The 15963-nt window shown below is 50.7% G+C and overlaps 2 protein-coding genes across 3 annotated transcripts; both read right to left on the bottom strand.

Annotated features, from left to right (window-relative positions):
• Window positions 1-715: 715 nt before the first annotated feature.
• On the bottom strand, window positions 716-1766 carry Tmem210 (transmembrane protein 210). Its single transcript, NM_001399700.1, has 4 exons — window positions 1666-1766; window positions 1368-1503; window positions 1107-1136; window positions 716-949 (listed from the first exon to the last, which is right to left on the bottom strand). Exons 1-4 carry the CDS (start codon window positions 1730-1732, stop codon window positions 760-762), a joined length of 423 nt encoding a protein of 140 aa, NP_001386629.1. The 5' UTR covers window positions 1733-1766; the 3' UTR covers window positions 716-759.
• Window positions 1767-4176: 2410 nt separating this feature from the next.
• Anapc2 (anaphase promoting complex subunit 2) lies at window positions 4177-15922 on the bottom strand. 2 transcript variants are annotated; one of them, XR_015682803.1, is made up of 13 exons: window positions 15749-15922; window positions 14870-15492; window positions 14501-14633; window positions 13570-13744; window positions 12344-12463; window positions 11283-11400; window positions 10675-10856; window positions 9847-9988; window positions 9026-9101; window positions 8742-8945; window positions 5110-5239; window positions 4619-4954; window positions 4177-4540 (listed from the first exon to the last, which is right to left on the bottom strand). XR_015682803.1 is itself a non-coding variant. In NM_001100532.1 (13 exons), exons 1-13 carry the CDS (start codon window positions 15905-15907, stop codon window positions 4328-4330), a joined length of 2511 nt encoding a protein of 836 aa, NP_001094002.1. In that variant the 5' UTR covers window positions 15908-15912; the 3' UTR covers window positions 4177-4327. The 2 variants fall into 2 exon arrangements, 1 of the variants encoding a protein (NP_001094002.1); NM_001100532.1 differs by having other exon boundaries at window positions 4619-4854; window positions 15749-15912.
• Between the last annotated feature and the right edge of the window lie 41 nt (window positions 15923-15963).

The following is a 15963-nucleotide window of genomic DNA, read 5'->3' as shown; positions in this document are numbered from 1 at the left end:
TGTCCCACTGCTGGTTCCTCAACTTGGGCGGGGGCTAGGCACAGAGCCAATGCCCAGTACTGCCAACCACCTGTCCAGAGCTCCAGTCTTGGCTTGGCCTTGAGCCCGGTATAGAGCTGATGAGACCATCGGCCTCCCCACTGAGACCTAAAAAGCAGGATCAAAGCCACCAGTTCTGCATCATAGAATGCAGCATGCAGTGCCTTGCTCCATACCCCAGTCACAATTTCTATTCCTATTCGGCAAAAGGACCCCACAGATCCTAAAAGAATCCCGGTCTCTTGGCAGAGGATTGGTGAAAGTATAAACACATGATGGAGCCTAACCACAAGGGAAAGACCTGGAAGTGTAGGAAGGACGACACATCTAAGGCAAAAGAGGGAGTGTAGGAAAGATGTTGCAACCCTCTCCAGCTTGGAGCTCCTGAGGACAGTGTCAGCGGAAAGGGCACTGGCCTCAGTCTGGCCACTGCAGTTCCATTTTGGTTTGCCAGCTTACAGGGCCTATCTTGGGGGAATCTGGGAAGGTAGGAGGGTCCAGGATCAGTCATCTCTTTAAGATCAATAGTAGGCAAATGCAGGAAAGAGCTGAACTGGCCAGCTGGGCTAGGAGCTAGAAACCCCAAAGGTATGGCTCAGTAACCCAGGGTGGAGACAACCACCATGATTCATGCACAAACATTACCTCATGAGGGACCTGCAAGAAGGACAGCACATAATCACTAAATACTGTTTAATTCTCCAGCCTAGCTGCTCTCCACTACACTGGAGGTGGGGGGGGAGGGGGAGGGGGTGGAGGGGGCTGTAGAGGAGCAGTCATGGCCGTGAGGGTTTGGTTCTCCAAGGACTGCATCATGGATACCTCCAGATCAGGGTCCATGAGGTGGGACTCCACGTGCACCGTGTGCAGGTCTATTTGATCTTCCTGGACCCCATAGGGCTCCTCCAACCTGCATGATGGACATCAGCATGGTCCAACAAGGCCTTGGCCACCCAGGGGCGAACAGCCCATGAGGACGTTGCTCTCAATAAAGCTGTGAGCTGCACTTCAGGAGGGGGCGGAGAGGGGACACAGCTCACCTCTGAGACTTCCTCTGACACACTTACCTGTTTTCCGAGTGTCCAGGGCACGTGTCACTGAGGGGGACAAAGGCAGGTGTGATCTTTGGAGAAATGCTCATTCTTACGCCTGGAAGTCCCCTGCAACATCTTCCTACAACCCTCATACCCAACACGCACCTTGGAAAACACTATCCCCAGCCTCTCATGACATACCACCCTAGGAAGAGGCCCCTCAAAGCATGACTAACAGCCTGGGGCCAGAATTAAAGCCTCACTCCCACTGTGCCCAATCCAAAGCTCACGCACTCCTTGGCCCGAAAGACACCAAGCGCCACAACAACGAGGGCACAGAAGCAGCTGGCACTGATACCAGCCAGCACCACAATGAGGGCAATAAGGGCCTCACGGCTGAGACCGAGGCTGCATTCACAGTAGGTTCCAGCTGCAGAAACAAGGCCACAAGACCAGGGGCTAGTCACCTGCCTGTGGAGGACCCTCAGGTCCACCTCCCACCCCACCCTGTGACCCTCAGAAGGACACAAATGGTTTGCCCTGCCTGGAAAAGGGGAGGGGCTCTGGCTGGAGGGCTACTGGGAGGAGGCACCTGAAGCAGGTATGAGCACAAGGGACAGACATATCAGGCCAAGGGGGCCAGCTGGGCAGGAGTCCATGTCCAGCCCCCAGCCCCACCACACACCTCTAGATGGAACTCACTGGAAGGTGCTGACCTCACAGTGGGGCTGTGAGGCAGAGGGTGTGGGGGCAGGGCCTCAGAGCACTCAGGCTGACTTGAACTTCATTCATACTCAGATGCTGGAATTCCAGGAGTCCAGGGCAGAAAGCCCTGAATGGAGCAGGTAAAGGGCACAGGGCTAGCAAGCTCTGGCTAGGTCTGAGTCAGGGGATATTAGAGCTTCAGCTTTAAGGACTTATAGAACTTCTAATTAAGTGGGTGAGGAACCTACTTTGCTGTCCATCTGGTGTTAAGGACCATGGTCTCAGTTTGCTTTTTAACATCAGGACTGCAGGTCTCTAAGTGGAGTCAGAGTTCTACCTAACTCCCGGCTAATAAACCCATCCCCAGGGTGAGACAAGCAGGATGAGGAGGCAGGGGGTAGGTCTATGTATCCATTTGCCCTTGATTGCTTTGGAGAACTGAGCTCAGATAGCCTTTAAAGCCCAGGTTAGAGGACTACTAGTGTCCTAAGGAATCCTTGATCATCCACTGGGATAGGAGTCACTGGCTACATTTGCCTGAGCAGGATACCTCACCGTCTCCTCAGAACACCCCCCCCCGCCCCCAAAAGAGCAGATGGCTCAGAACTGACTGCACTCTGGCTCGCACATGCAGTGTTGTTAGTCAGAGCTCAGTGCCGTGAGGGTCTGTTGCCTTAGGGATCAGTCACTGCCCAAGGGAGAGAGTTTGCCTATAGGCTAGCATGGTCAGGGTTAACCTACATCTCTGTACTGAACTTGGTGTTGGTGCCCTGGGCTGGGAAGCAGAACAGCCCCACCTTGCTGCCACTCTTTATGCCAAGCAAACTAAGGGCAGGAGGAGGAAATGTCAGCCCTGCAGCTGACTGAGCCCCGCCTCCTGCCAGCTGGAGCCAACAGGGAGCCAGGAAGGGAACAGTGGGAATCCAGTGGATTCACAGGTAACACAGGTACCCCCCAGGGCTGGTCTTCAAGAAACATGGGCTTTGAATTGGTTGGATGATGTTGAGAACCAAGACTTCTCTGGTCTTTAGGACACATCCACAAACTTAGTCCAAAGGAATGTAGAACAGAAGGTGTGCCTGAGGCCCAGGGCTGGCACTGTCACCCTGCCAAGCCAGCCCAGCAAGTTTATATCCTGGTTAGGACAAAGACACGCCCGTCTGTGGCCTGGTGGTGTGAACCAGATAGGAACACTGGGTGGAGGGACCTGCAGGGCCTCTGCTGCCACAACTCAGAGAAGCAGTTCTTGCATCAATGGCACTTAAGTGGGGTAGGAAGCAGGGTCTCAGAACTAGGAGCCTGAGGAGAGCACACCTCATTTCTGAAGTACTTGTGAGCAAGGCTTCCTAGATTTCTGGGAACTCTTGGGCTATGACCAAGGTTGTATGCCTAATACCTACCTGCCTCTACCCTTTAAAATCTGAGGTACGACGATCACTCTAGAACAGGAAGAGTGAAATGGGACCTTTGAAGAGTCCCCTTCAGAGGTGGTAGTTCTGTAGCAGACTGGGCTTGAGGGGACTGGGAAGGGACTGGGGTAGTGGCAAAGCTCAAGCTGGTGTGGCTTGTGGCCTGGAACCCACCTTGGGCAGGAGCTGAGTGTGTAAACAATGATTCCAAAGGGCTTTTGTTTCCTCAGGTCAGTATTTCCTGACTGAAAACAGCTGTTCTGGAACAGGGACACAGAAGCCCACACTGTTCTACCAGATTCTGTTGTCTAAGGTTGAGGGCAGGGTCAATGTGTCCTCAACAGGTGTCTGGACAGCCTTGCCTGTAAGAGTGGTTGAGCCTTAACCTGGGGGAAAGGATTATTATACCCCGGGAATCAGTCTCGCCCCTGCCCTCATCCTATACTTCTGACGGGAGCTCCAGGGGACATGAGAGAATCTGAGTTCATACTTATAAGCTCCAAGCAGGATGGCCGGTAGAGAAAAGAGGACAGAGGTCTGATAATCCCCTGGTCACTAGCATCTGGCCTTAGGCAGCCCTTGACATAGGAGTGTACTTGACTCAGGTTGCCTCGCCTGAGGATCTGATCAAGTATAAATGTTCTAATAGCACAAAGCCTTACATTGACTCCACATAGTGAAGGCCCAAGAATTCCTTTTAAAGGCCACAAAAGCAGGATGGGGCCAAAGTTGACTCAGGAGACTCTGAGCTGCCAACCCCACTCACACTTGCTGAAATAGGCCCCAGCATATGTCTAGGGCAGGCTACAGAACATAGCTTTAGGGGAATCTATTGCCCAAACACACAAGCTCAGGCTGAGGTAAGCCTGGCTTCTTGGGTGGTTCTATTACCTGCTGCTGGGAATCCAGGCCCTGTAGGGTTATAGTAGGGTGGCTATAGAGGACAAACCTGTTTGTATTCATGGGGCCTAACAAAATACACGAAAGGATGAGCTAATATGCTTTAATTTGTTCTTTAGGTGTTAGGCAGGGAACAGGTAGGGGCTGGGCACAGGAACATGGGGACAGAAGGTACCCTAGCTGTCCATCCAGGGGTTGCACAGGCATGAATGCTGCAGGTCAGAGCCTGGAAGGGGAACATCAGTTGCAGTTCTTAGGCAGGCGGTAGACACCTGCAGAGTAGATGAGCTGCTGGTCTCGGACCTTCTTCTGCAAGTAGCCCTGTAGTTCCTGCAGGTCAATCTCAGCCAGTGCAGGGCCAGTCATTACAAACATTCGGAGCATGCTGTAGATGCGCTCCAGAGAGAGGCTCTCTAGGTTGGTCAACATGGCCTGGATGTATGTCCAAAAGAGCTAGGAACAGAAGCCAGACCTGGTTAGTTGGCCACTTACCTGGCCCACCCCAGCCCAATGTGGAAATGGCCAACATACCAGTAGCTCCTCTTCCTTCTGGTCAGCCTGGGAGGCCATGCCCGAGTCACTTTCATCATCACTGTCAATCAGCACCATGTTGTCCCTATCCTGAGGCCGCTCTTCCTCAATGACAGAGAAAGTGCCGGGAGGCTCCTCCCGCAGCACACCCTGCTGCAGCCACACTGACATGCGTCTTCGTAGGAGTGCCACGGGCATCTTCACCACCTTGCTCAGCTCCTCCAAGGTCCAGCTGGCTGTGTGCAGAGTCACAGAATGCAGGGTACCCTGGAGATATGCCTGCTCCAATAGCTGTTAGCCAGTTGGACCCCCAGATGCATGTGCATTGTCCTGTAACTGTTACTCACAGGTAAAAAGAATGGTTGCTACCTCTAAATTCTGGAGGGGGTGGGGGTCAGTATGTCACCTTACAGCTTATCAGACAGCAGTGTCTAGCACTAGCCCCAAGGTAGTGTGCTCAAGGCAGACCAGATGGGGTTCTAGGGACTCACCTTGGTCCTGGAAATACAGCAAAACCACTGCCTGCACTGGGGTGACCGCAACAGACAGGGTGCGGTCAGCCAGCTCCACGTCCATCGTCACCAGGCCCAGGGTATGCTTCCAACTGAGTGTCCGCATAGCCTGGGCAGGAATCATCAAGAACAGTCCAGTGGGTTCCAGGCAGGTCCAGATGAACAAGGCATAGGTTCTATACCAGGCTACCCAGCAAGGAATGGCTCTTGCACCAATGACCTGTACCAGGGCCATCCCTGGCAGGCATGTAGTCAGCAGCCAGACCAGGAGACCTGGTTCCAGTCTCCAGTTCTGGAACAACCATGATATAACAATGAACACTGATGATAAGTTGTGTCCCTCTCATGTCTCAGTACCTCGGACCATGAGCTATTTATTTGCAAAGAGAGTTAGTGTAGATGTAATTAGTTAAAAAGAGGTCACAGTGAAGTAGGGTAGGTCTTAAAGCACAGCAGAGAGCGGTTATGAAAGGCATACACATGCTGATGTACCAAAAGCTGGGCAAGTTTCCTAGAGGCATCAAGAGGAGCACGGGCCTGCCCACCCTGACACTGGACTTCTACTTCCCACAACTAAAACAATACTTTTCTCATGTTTAATACCACTCGGCCTGTGACATTTTGTTAAAGAAGTCATAATAAATGAAGATTCTGCTGTATGGATGATGCATGCCTTTAATCCCAGCACTTGTGAGGCAGAGGTAGGAGGATCTCTGTTAAGTTTGAGGCCAGCCTGGTCTACAAAGTTAGTTCCAGGACAGCCATGGCTATACAGAGAAGCCCTGTCTCAAAAAAAAAAAAAAAAATGTTCTAGAGAGGGAGGGAAACTGCTATAATTGTTTGTACATTGGGGAAACACATGAAAGTTAAAGCCTAGATCTGTTACAGCCAATGGGCTGTAACGATATGGCAGGTGAGATGATGCTGGTGAAGGTTCAGAAGAGAGAGTTACTGCACAGACTGTGGAGAATAATGTTGGTAGAGATGAGGACATTAAGAGGACCTTCTGGTGAGAGCGCAGATCGAAGTGAGGAACAAACTAGACGCTGGGGGAAGCTGGCAGAAAACCACCAGGCTGTGGCCAGACGTTCGCTGAGATGAGTGTGACTTGTGACTTGTAGATCCACTAGAACACACAGCATGGCCAGGAAGATACCGCTTCCCTTTCTTTTTTTTTTTTTTTTTTGAGCGGGGGACCGAACCCAGGACCTTGCGGTTGCTAGGCAAGCGCTCTACCACTGAGCTAAATCCCCAACCCACCGCTTCCCTTTCTTTTCCTGTTTTTAAAGACAGGACCTTACTCTGTAGCCCTAGTTGCCTTGAAACTTGCTATGTACAGCAAGCTAGCTTCAAACTAGGATGCTGCTGCTGTGCTCACCTTCCAAGGCTGGGAGGACAGGCGTCACCAGCTCAGGACCACGCCGTTACTTGATAAATTGGATACTGCACATTTCATGGAAAGCACCAAGGTTTTGAATGTTATGCCAGCAGCAGTGCTGACCGTGAATGAAGTGACAGCAGCACGGGAGAGTACACACGGGGCTGCAAGGCAAGCCAGGTGCCAAAGCCTGAGCCAGACTGTGAACTCTGCCTGCTGGGTTTCAGATTTGCTTTCGGCTCATGATCCTTCTAGGTTCCTTTGGGAATGCCCATTTCTGACCTAGGCTTGTTTGAACAATGGACTCTGATCAAAACAATGTCACAGCGTCAAGCTGGACACGAAACCTGCTGTCCTACTACTTTAGTCTCCTGAGTGCTAGGATCATAGACATGTGCTGCCCCCCTGGACTAGAAGAGACTTTAAGAACTGATGCTGAAGTGGTTAGCATCAGTTGGGATGCTACTTGGGAGATACTGGTATTGGCTAATTTGCTCCTGGGAAGAGTAGTAATTTTAGAAACTACAGACTGCCATGGGTCAAACTGTATCTCTTCAAAGAGACAGTAGTAAAGCTCAGGACACTGACTGTCCAGTGACACTGTAAGTCCTATCTCCAAATGTGGCCTTATTTGGAAACAGAGTCATTAAATAAGTAATCTGCTAAAATAAGGTTGTCCTGCAGTAGAATTGGTCCTTAATCTGATTATAAATGGTATCCTAAGAAGAGAGGAACAGACAGAGAAAACCTGGACATAAAGACATGTATTTACCACCTGGGCAAGGGTGGTGCACACCTTTAATCCCAGCACTCGGGAGGCAGAGGCAGGCGGATCTCTGAGTTGGCGGCCAGCCTGGTCTACAGAGTAAGTTCCAGGACAGCCAGGATTATACAAAGAAACCCTATCTCGAAAAACAAAATCAAAACAAACAAACAAAAAGTCCATTTACTTAGGTCTGCTAGGGCTCCTGCGAGAGGCAGGAAAAATGGTTTCCCTAGAGCATCCTGGGGCATCACAACTCAGCAATACAGCTCTAATCTGGCAAACCTGTGTCTGCAGTATGTCATAAGGACACCCAGGACACTGGTACCTCTGACCTAGTGGCAAAACTGATGGCCTGAGACCCTCTGGGACCCCTGTAGCTCTTAACGGAGAAGTATACCAATAAACTCACTCTACAGATAGAGAAACAGGCAGTATCAATGGCTTCCCCTGGTTTCATCCAGTTTAGCTATCCTAACACTGGTTCTAAAGCCATGACCTGAAAAAGGGTCACAATACATCACAATATATGGGCTGCATAGTCAGTCACCCACAAACCCAGCCAGATCCTTTAGGAACTTGGCTGGTGAAAGATAACTTTATTGTGGCCACAGGCTTGCCCTCTTAGCACAGCCCTAGGGTTTACCAGAGCCATTCTAGTACCACCAAAAATTGAGTCACACTAGTGTATGGCCATCCTAACTCTTTGGATCTGATCAACAAGACGCATCTAAGTCATGTCTAGGACCCAGGGCAAAAACTTAGCAAAGCCAACGAGGACCTCATACCAAAATAGGTCAGAGGAACAGTAGGAGAGGACACTGAGTACACAGGACTGGCCAGGAAGTGGTAGGGCTGTGGTACTCAACCAAAACAGGACATACTGGTGACCAGTAACCACACTTTCACCTGGTGTCAGTAAAGGCCAAAGACCATATTTAGACTCTTTCAGAAACTCAGCCAGGTAGCAAGGTTCTCACGGCTACTGACACAGACACTCCCCTTCTTTAATTTCTCCAGTCAGGGCCTCTGACTGGATTTTGTTGCCCCTCAAGTACTCAAAGGGATCATCCAGGGGCACAGATCCTTAGCATGAAGCCACGTAAGGTCTTCTGATCCCAGGAAGAAGCACGAGCCTCAGCACTATGCTCATCAGGAACAAGATGCTGCAGATGCCCCCATGGCACGCCTGCCTGAGGCGTCAGTGTCCAGCCTGACCCGACAAGGCTGGCCCCACATTTATGTATGACCCAGAGTAGGACGCTTGCCCCACCTGCGTTAGACTCTTGCCTCCCATGTCATAACTGACACCAGCTCAGGAAGGATCCTTGAATTTGGCCATACCACTCCCTGAACTCTAACCTCTACACCATTAGGGCTCAGCTGTGCTACCTGGACATGGGCTAATTCTATGTGGGGTCTGATGGTCTGATCAGAGACACAAACTACCCAGAGGCCTACTGGCTGTACCTTCAGTTTCTCATACTTCTTGCAGTAAACATCCAGGGCTGCCCTGATGTCCTCAGGGACCTCCAGCTTCTCATCTTTGAAGGGAGGCCAAAATTCACTGGACAATATGACGGCATAGACCCCAAATGGTGGCTGTTCTTCCACAGGCCGCTTCTCATCCTCCTCACGGATATTGGCATTGATGCGGCGGGAATCTGCCATGTCCTAAGAAAGGATACCTCATCAACGGCCTGGGCTTAATGGTGATGGTAGGCACAACTCTCGGGGCAGTCCTGGGTATTTACCTTGAGCATGACCTCACAGAAGTGCATGGGGGCTTCTCCAAAGCGCAGCTTCAACAGCTCCACATTACGAATCTCCCTGCAAGGACAAGTTTCTGTGAGGGGCTGCAATGTGACTCCATTTCAACTGATACCCTAAGCAGACAGCTGGACCAGACAACCCACCTGCTCAGGAAACACTGGGCTGAAGGGAAAGCAGGAAGCAAAAGACTAGGGCCAAAGTTTGGTCATTCTGGCTGTTGAGGTTTGGTCTTTGTTATGTATTGTAATGATAATTACTGCCCCCACCCACCCACCCAAAGTCTGGTTGTCTCAGGGATGAGGAGATCCTCATGTACACCAAGTGATGATATGTGTAGCCTTGCTCCTTAATTTAAAACTATTAAAAGATGCTACAGTCTATAGCTGGGCAGAAGAGAGGTAGACAAGGTTGCGGTTCCTTGGCTTGGGGTATGAGGCAGGACAGCGAGGAAGAAAGAGAAAAGCAGTTGGAGAGAAGATACCATGGCTGTGAGAGCTGGCCAATAGTTGAGTGTCCCAGATGAAACACAACAAGTTTAACTCAGAATTATTAATAAGAAAGTAGACATAATAGCTTACAGAGTTGATATCTGCCCAGCTCTAGTGTTTTAGATAGATAAAATCTCTTTTATCTGGGAACAGAAGAACTGAATGATATAAGACTGGGTAGAAAGCCCCAATAGAGATTAATTATTCCTACAACTCTTGGCCAATAGGGGCAGTCAATATTAGTCATGTGCTTTCCTCCAAGTGAAGGCTTAGGCCTCAGCACCCCCTGGAGGTCAACCAGTTCCTTGCCTTACCTCTCCGGACTGAAGCTGAACTGGTGGAGGAGGCGATCGGCCAGGAGGGAGCGGTACTCATTGATAAACAGGTCTTTGCTGCCATAGATGCTGACCAGCAGGCTGATGATGTCTGAAGAGCGTCGCTTGGAACTTGACTTTGCTGCACAGTACAGAGGAGCTAATGTGTACCACTGCACTTTGACAAGGAAAGTGACACCTCAGAGTTCACCTGCTGGATACAGCAGTCTTGCACGGCCCGGGGCGGGGGGGGGGGGGGGCTTGCTCTAAATGCCCCAGGCAGCTGGGGTTAATGTCTCCCAGCAGAGCTGGGGTTGGTTCCTAAGGCAACTGTTCTGATAAACAGTGCCTCCTGTTTCACAAGGATCCTCAGTCAGCCATAAGGAAGAGAACAAAGGTTTTCCTCTAAAAGGTTGAAGATGCTGTGTTCATGCTAAGACCTCAGCAGGACAAAGAATCCACAGCCCATGATAACCCAGCAGAGTATGGTCAAGCAAAAGATGGGACCTGGGCAGAGAATCCCACCTTAATACATGAGAATCAGGATCAAATCACAGCAGAGTGGGGTATGCAGACTTCCTATGAACCTGGTCTCTCAGGTATAACCCACAAAGGCACCTTCTATAGCTAGCTAAGGTAGCCAGTGAGGTACATATAACAAACCAGCTAGTGTTACGCATGGCCCTGACCTCTCACACACGCACCCCAAGTTTGAGGCAATGGCTGCCTCTGATATAATCAGGGTTGGGTAGCAACATCCATAACCAGAACCCAAGAGACCACTGAAGAAACCCAGGAAAAGGCCGGGTGAGGCCAATAGGCACTGACCTGGATCAGCATCCACAGGGTCAGGGACCCAGTCCTCGGGCTCGCCAGAGTCATCCTCACTGTCCTGGCCGGTCTCCAGGCAGGCCGGGTCAGTCTTAGACAGCTCAACAGCCAAGTCCCCAGTCCCATCCGAGTCCCCGGTTAGCCCAGCCACAATCTGCCGTACTGTGTCCTCCCGTGTCCTGCCAGGATTGAATGCTGCTGTCCCAACAATGTGCATGGGCATCATGACATCTGCTACAGCCCATGCTAATGTGGCCGGTGCCAACTAGCAAGTGCTAAAAGCATGCCCATCCCGAGTCATAAAAATAAAAGTACTACTCCGAAAAAGCAGGGGTTGAGCTACCAAGAAGGGCTTAAGGACCAGCTTTGCCAAGGAACCCACCAGAGCACTCTTTATACATACATATACACACAGCGCAACTCTGTATAGTGGGGCGGACAACCACCTTAACACTAGCAAAAGGAAAAGGGCGGGGGCCCTACCCTGAGCCAATCCAGCCCTACCCAGGCAGAGCCTCATCTGTTTGACACTCAGGACTGACTGTTGCTCTGGTTCTGCAAACACCAGCAGTCAGCACAAAGTGCCAAATGCCAGTGGCACTCACCTCAGGTAGCGACGGATGGGCTCACAGGCCACCTCCAGGATGACCATAGAGGGATCTAGCACACGTAATGCCTTGATGGCAGAAATGTAGAGTGTGATGATGTCACACGTGTTGACACCTAGAGATAAGAGCAAGAGATCACACAACGGCTTGGACAGCAGTCTCCTGAACGCCAACACCTGAATGGGCAGCTGGCCATGTGGCTGGGTGTCTGACGATCACCAGGGACCTCATTCAAGCCGACGGCAGTGAGTTACCTTCTTGCCTCTGCCCTACTCATTCCATTTACAGACGCAGTCTCTAGAGTGTTTATAGACGCAGTCTGTTACGGTTTGAGTTTAGAATGTCCCCTACAGGCTCGTTTTGTTTTGTTTTGTTTTTTTTTTTTTTTTGGTTCTTTTTTTCGGAGCTGGGGACCGAACCCAGGGCCTTGCGCTTCCTAGGTAAGCGCTCTACCACTGAGCTAAATCCCCAGCCCCTTGTTTTGTTTTTTAAGATTTATTTGTTTTATGTGAGTCCAGGTCTTCAGACACACTAGAAGGGGGCAATAGATCCCATTACAGATGGTTGTGAGCCATCATGTGGTTGCTGGGATTTGAACTCAAGACCTCTGGAAGAGCAGTCAGTGCTCTTTACTGCAGTAAATTTTGAATGTTTGATTACCAACTTAGACCCAAGAGTCTTTAGTAAGCCAGGTGTGGTGGTGTACTCCTTTAATCCCAGCTATTGGGAAGCAGAGAAAGGCAGTGAGTTTAAGGCCAGTCTCGTCTACATTAAAAAAAAAAAAAAAAAAAAAAAAGGCTTTTATGATGAACTGCAACCTTCTGAGATTAGTATAGAAACTTTGCCCTTAAGAAGCAGCCTATTCCAAAAAGATCACAAACCAGTCCCAGACCAAATCATGCTCTGACTTCCTCCAAAAACAGATAAAGCTCAGGGTTAGCCCAGCTCTCCCTGCTTAATAACATGCTCCTCTCTCAGGACTACAAATTCAGGGCTGGGAACTGTATGTGAACCCTGAGGGCTATCTGAATGGTCAGGCCACAGTGGCCACACAATACCTGGGTGGAGGAGTCGAGTCTCTAGGGCCACTTTGAGGGACACGAGGAGCTGCTGCCTCTGATCCGTCCTCTCCAAGCAGTACTTAAGGTCCTCAATGGCTGGCCGAGAGTCTGGGAAGTCTGAAAGAGAATGGTGCCATAGGGATAGGTAAATGAAAAGGGGTGATAAGCACTAAAGGATACACACAGCACAAGAAACACAACCTGGCAGGGCTCAGACAAGAACCATCCATCAGGTACCAAACATTCTACTGTCACTAACTGTCACTGGAGGCCAATCTGACTATAGATGGCTCATCTAACCAGAAGCACATATGACTGCTTCACTGAAGGAACACTTTACCAGGCCAACCAACTACTCTCTCCATCCACTGTGGATCATTAGTACATTAGTGTGAGGTGTAATGACACTTAAAGCTCCAACAGCTGCTTTGACTCACACAACACAGTCATCCCTTCCATGGTAGATAGCTGAACTGTCCCAAGTTGTACTAGTTCTTGGGAAAATGGAAATAAAATGTTGCCAAACGACTCTTGCAATGCAATTAGTAAAAATGCCTTCAAATCTTTTTTTTCCCCCTCCTGATTTTTTGAGACCACAGGGTTTCTCTGTGTAGCCCTGGCTATCCTGGAACTCAATCTGTAGACCATGCCAGCCTTGAATTCACAGAGAACCATCTGCCTGCCTCTGCCTCCCATGTGCTGGGATTAAAGGTGTGTGCCACCAATGCCGGCTGCAAATCTTAAATTTTAAGATTAAAATCTTGGGGTTGGGGATTTAGCTCAGTGGTAGAGCGCTTGCCTAGGAAGCGCAAGGCCCTGGGTTCGGTCCCCAGCTCCGAAAAAAAGAACCAAAAAAAAAAAAAAAAGATTAAAATCTTTATGCATGTGAGTATTTGTTTGCAGGGACTGTTTGCTGCCCAGATGTATAGGCTCCATGTGGATGCCTGGTACCAGTGGAGGGCAGAAGAGGGTTCTTGATCTCCTGGAACTGGAGCTACAGATGGCTATGAGCTGCCACACGGGTGCTGACAACAACCTGAGTATTCTGTCAGAGCAACAAGCCATCTTAACTGATGAGACATCTCTACAACCTGACACTATATTTTCCTACATGTTATACTTAAGTCCACTCTGCTCAGCTTATCACCCTGCCAACAGCAGCAGGTAAGGCAAAGAAAATGACTGGGAAAGGTAGGTCCTGCAAAGTAAGAAGCAGGACCAACCTCGGATGATGCTGAAAAGCTCCTCAATACGTAGGCTGGCATAGATTCGGTAGAAGAATCTCTGTACGTGACAGCGCCAACGACGCAGTGTGTTCCCAGCTTCTGGAGAAGTTGGTCTGCTGGGGTTGTCCTGAAGGAACACTTTGCCAAGCCAACCAACCACTCTCTCGATCCACTGTGAAAGATCATTAGTATGAGGTGTAATAACATTTAAAAGCTCCATTCTGACTCAGCAACCACACAGCTTCGGCAGGATGCTAGTGGAGCCCCGACCTGTGCATGGAGGCCAGAAGTATCAGATCTACACTCCACTGCCCAGGGTTCAATGCAGCTGCCCCAGGAGTTCCCAGGTTCATGACTCTACACGGCTAACACTGCGGGGACACCCACTTTGATCATTCCCTACCATGGCTAATATGCATCTGCAGCAGACAGACACTCAAAGAGTGGGAGGTATGGACTGAAGCAGAAACAAGGTGCACGACTGCATGGAGCTCAACCTGGCTTCTTCACAATGCTGGGAACCCCACAGAAGAATTACAAACCATACCTCAAGAGTATGGACAACCAGAGGCATTCACTGAGGACAGCCTAGCTCCAGACTGGTTATAGGTTAATCCTGAAGGGAACTGTTAAGTCAACATATGTTTTATAGGACAGTGGAAAGAAAAGGGTCTGGTAGACCTGTCTTGCCACACCTGCCTGAGGAAACTCCTTGAAGCCACCTCTGGCCCAGGATTTAAAGGTTTTATTTTAAATGCACAGACCTATTTGGTACATACCAGATTTGTCCTTGTCACCAGGGTCCAAGATTGGCCTCTATACGGCAGCAAGATAATCTCAACCATCACCACTCCACTGTTTGCTATTAGGTCTACCCCAACCCCATCGTTGCCCTTAACAGGAAACAGACCAAGGAGGAGATTCTCACCTTGTGGAACTCACGCAAGAAAGAGCGCTCATACTCTCCTCGGCAGCGGTCTTCCATCCTTTCCCGGGTCACCTGATGCAGGGTGGTGGTCACGGCCTCAGCGCTAACCCGCTCCAGCAGACTGAGCCTATGCCTGGAGGAGATCCCCGCTTATGGAGAACCCACAACACATGTGTCCTTTACCCGAAGGGGTCTTCCCAGAAAGACACTGTACACACACCCTAGGCCTATGTCCAGGACAGCATACACTTGATACACAATAATCCCTGGTCACAAGTATAGGCGAAAAAGACCTCGCCATCCAGTTTATTAGCTCTATTCAGAGATCTTTTTAAAGAAACTGAGGCATGGCCAGGAAGCAGTACTTACAGGACCTGGCTGAGCTGGTTGAACTGCTCCAGGGCCTGCCGGCACCAGCACTGCTGCTTGTCACTGCCACATCCTGCACACAGAGGGCTCTGCAAAAGTCGGTAGTACCTGCGGCGGGCATACCGGCTGTCCAGCTCTCCCTCTAGTTCTGGATCTGTGCCCCCTTCTCCTTTTCTCTTGCTCTGCATATAGACTCTCAGGAAACGACCATAGAGGCGCTGGACCATCTCCTGGAATGTCCTAGGGGTGGAAAAAAACAGGACTCCCCGCAACATAGTGTGAACTTTCTCCCGAAGACCCTGAGCTCCAGCGCCCATCAGCAAGCCCAGACGAGTCCATTTCTCTAGGAGTTCTAGGCTATGCAGATAGGGATCCAAGCGGCTTTCCAGCAGACCGAACGCATCCAGGAGCAGCACAAGGCATTGGGGTTCATCGACAGAGTTTTCGCGAAGGGAGATGGCATTCCAGAACTCCGTGGCAATGTTGCCTTGAAGGTCATTCTGCAGCACTTCCACGAACCACTCCTCCAGGACAGAGTGCAGACCGTGGGCCCTCAGAACTTCTACCGCTGCACGAAGCTCTTCCTCCTTTGGTGGAACTGCACCGCTGGTCCGGGAAGATGCCTGGAGCACGGAAAACCGTGAGCAGAGGGGCGGAACAGGGGTAAAAGGAGAGGAGGGGTGTGGAAAAAAACAGCAGCCGAAGGGCTGCCAGGAAACCAAACAAATCAGATAGCTGAGGAAGGAGGCAAGCCCACTACGGGCAGAGCACGGGAGCTATGAGGACCCAAGGATGGACTCCCTAAAGGACAAAGTCGTGGCAACTCTGCACAAGTCGTGGCAACTCTGCACAGGCCCGCCAACCTTTCCCCGGCCTCACCAGCCCCAGCGCAGCCGGCGGCACCAGACCGGTGCTCACAGTATTCCAGGCAACCACGAGCTCCTGTCCAGGCCTAGAGTCGCAGTCATCCGTGGCGACAATTGTCGTTGTCGCCGCCGCCGCCGCCGCCACCGATACCGCCACACCCTCGGCCTCCATCACTGTCCACAAAACAGACCCGCCCAGCGTAGCGCACGGTGATGACGCAAGCGCGG

Source organism: Rattus norvegicus, chromosome 3 (assembly GCF_021556685.1).
Source record: "Rattus norvegicus strain SHRSP/BbbUtx chromosome 3, alternate assembly SHRSP_T2T, whole genome shotgun sequence".
NCBI lineage: Eukaryota > Metazoa > Chordata > Mammalia > Rodentia > Muridae > Rattus > Rattus norvegicus.
Note: the sequence above shows the minus strand (reverse complement) of the source record. Positions and strands in the feature narration are given on the sequence as shown.

What these genes read in the sequence shown, in the direction of transcription:
- Anapc2 (NM_001100532.1), bottom strand. Translation starts at nt 15,907, where the DNA reads ATGGAGGCCGAGGGTGTGGCGGTATCGGTGGCGGCGGCGGCGGCGGCG. An exon ending in CCCTGTGGATGCTGATCCAG is followed by an intron (nt 9,989 to 10,674) that starts GTCAGTGCCTAT and finishes TGTACTGTGCAG; the next exon opens with CAAAGTCAAGTTCCAAGCGA. An exon ending in TCTGTGAGGTCATGCTCAAG is followed by an intron (nt 8,946 to 9,025) that starts GTAAATACCCAG and finishes ATCCTTTCTTAG; the next exon opens with GACATGGCAGATTCCCGCCG.
- Tmem210 (NM_001399700.1), bottom strand. Translation starts at nt 1,732, where the DNA reads ATGGACTCCTGCCCAGCTGGCCCCCTTGGCCTGATATGTCTGTCCCTT. An exon ending in GGTGTCTTTCGGGCCAAGGA is followed by an intron (nt 1,137 to 1,367) that starts GTGCGTGAGCTT and finishes TGTCCCCCTCAG; the next exon opens with TGACACGTGCCCTGGACACT. An exon ending in CCTGGACACTCGGAAAACAG is followed by an intron (nt 950 to 1,106) that starts GTAAGTGTGTCA and finishes TCCATCATGCAG; the next exon opens with GTTGGAGGAGCCCTATGGGG.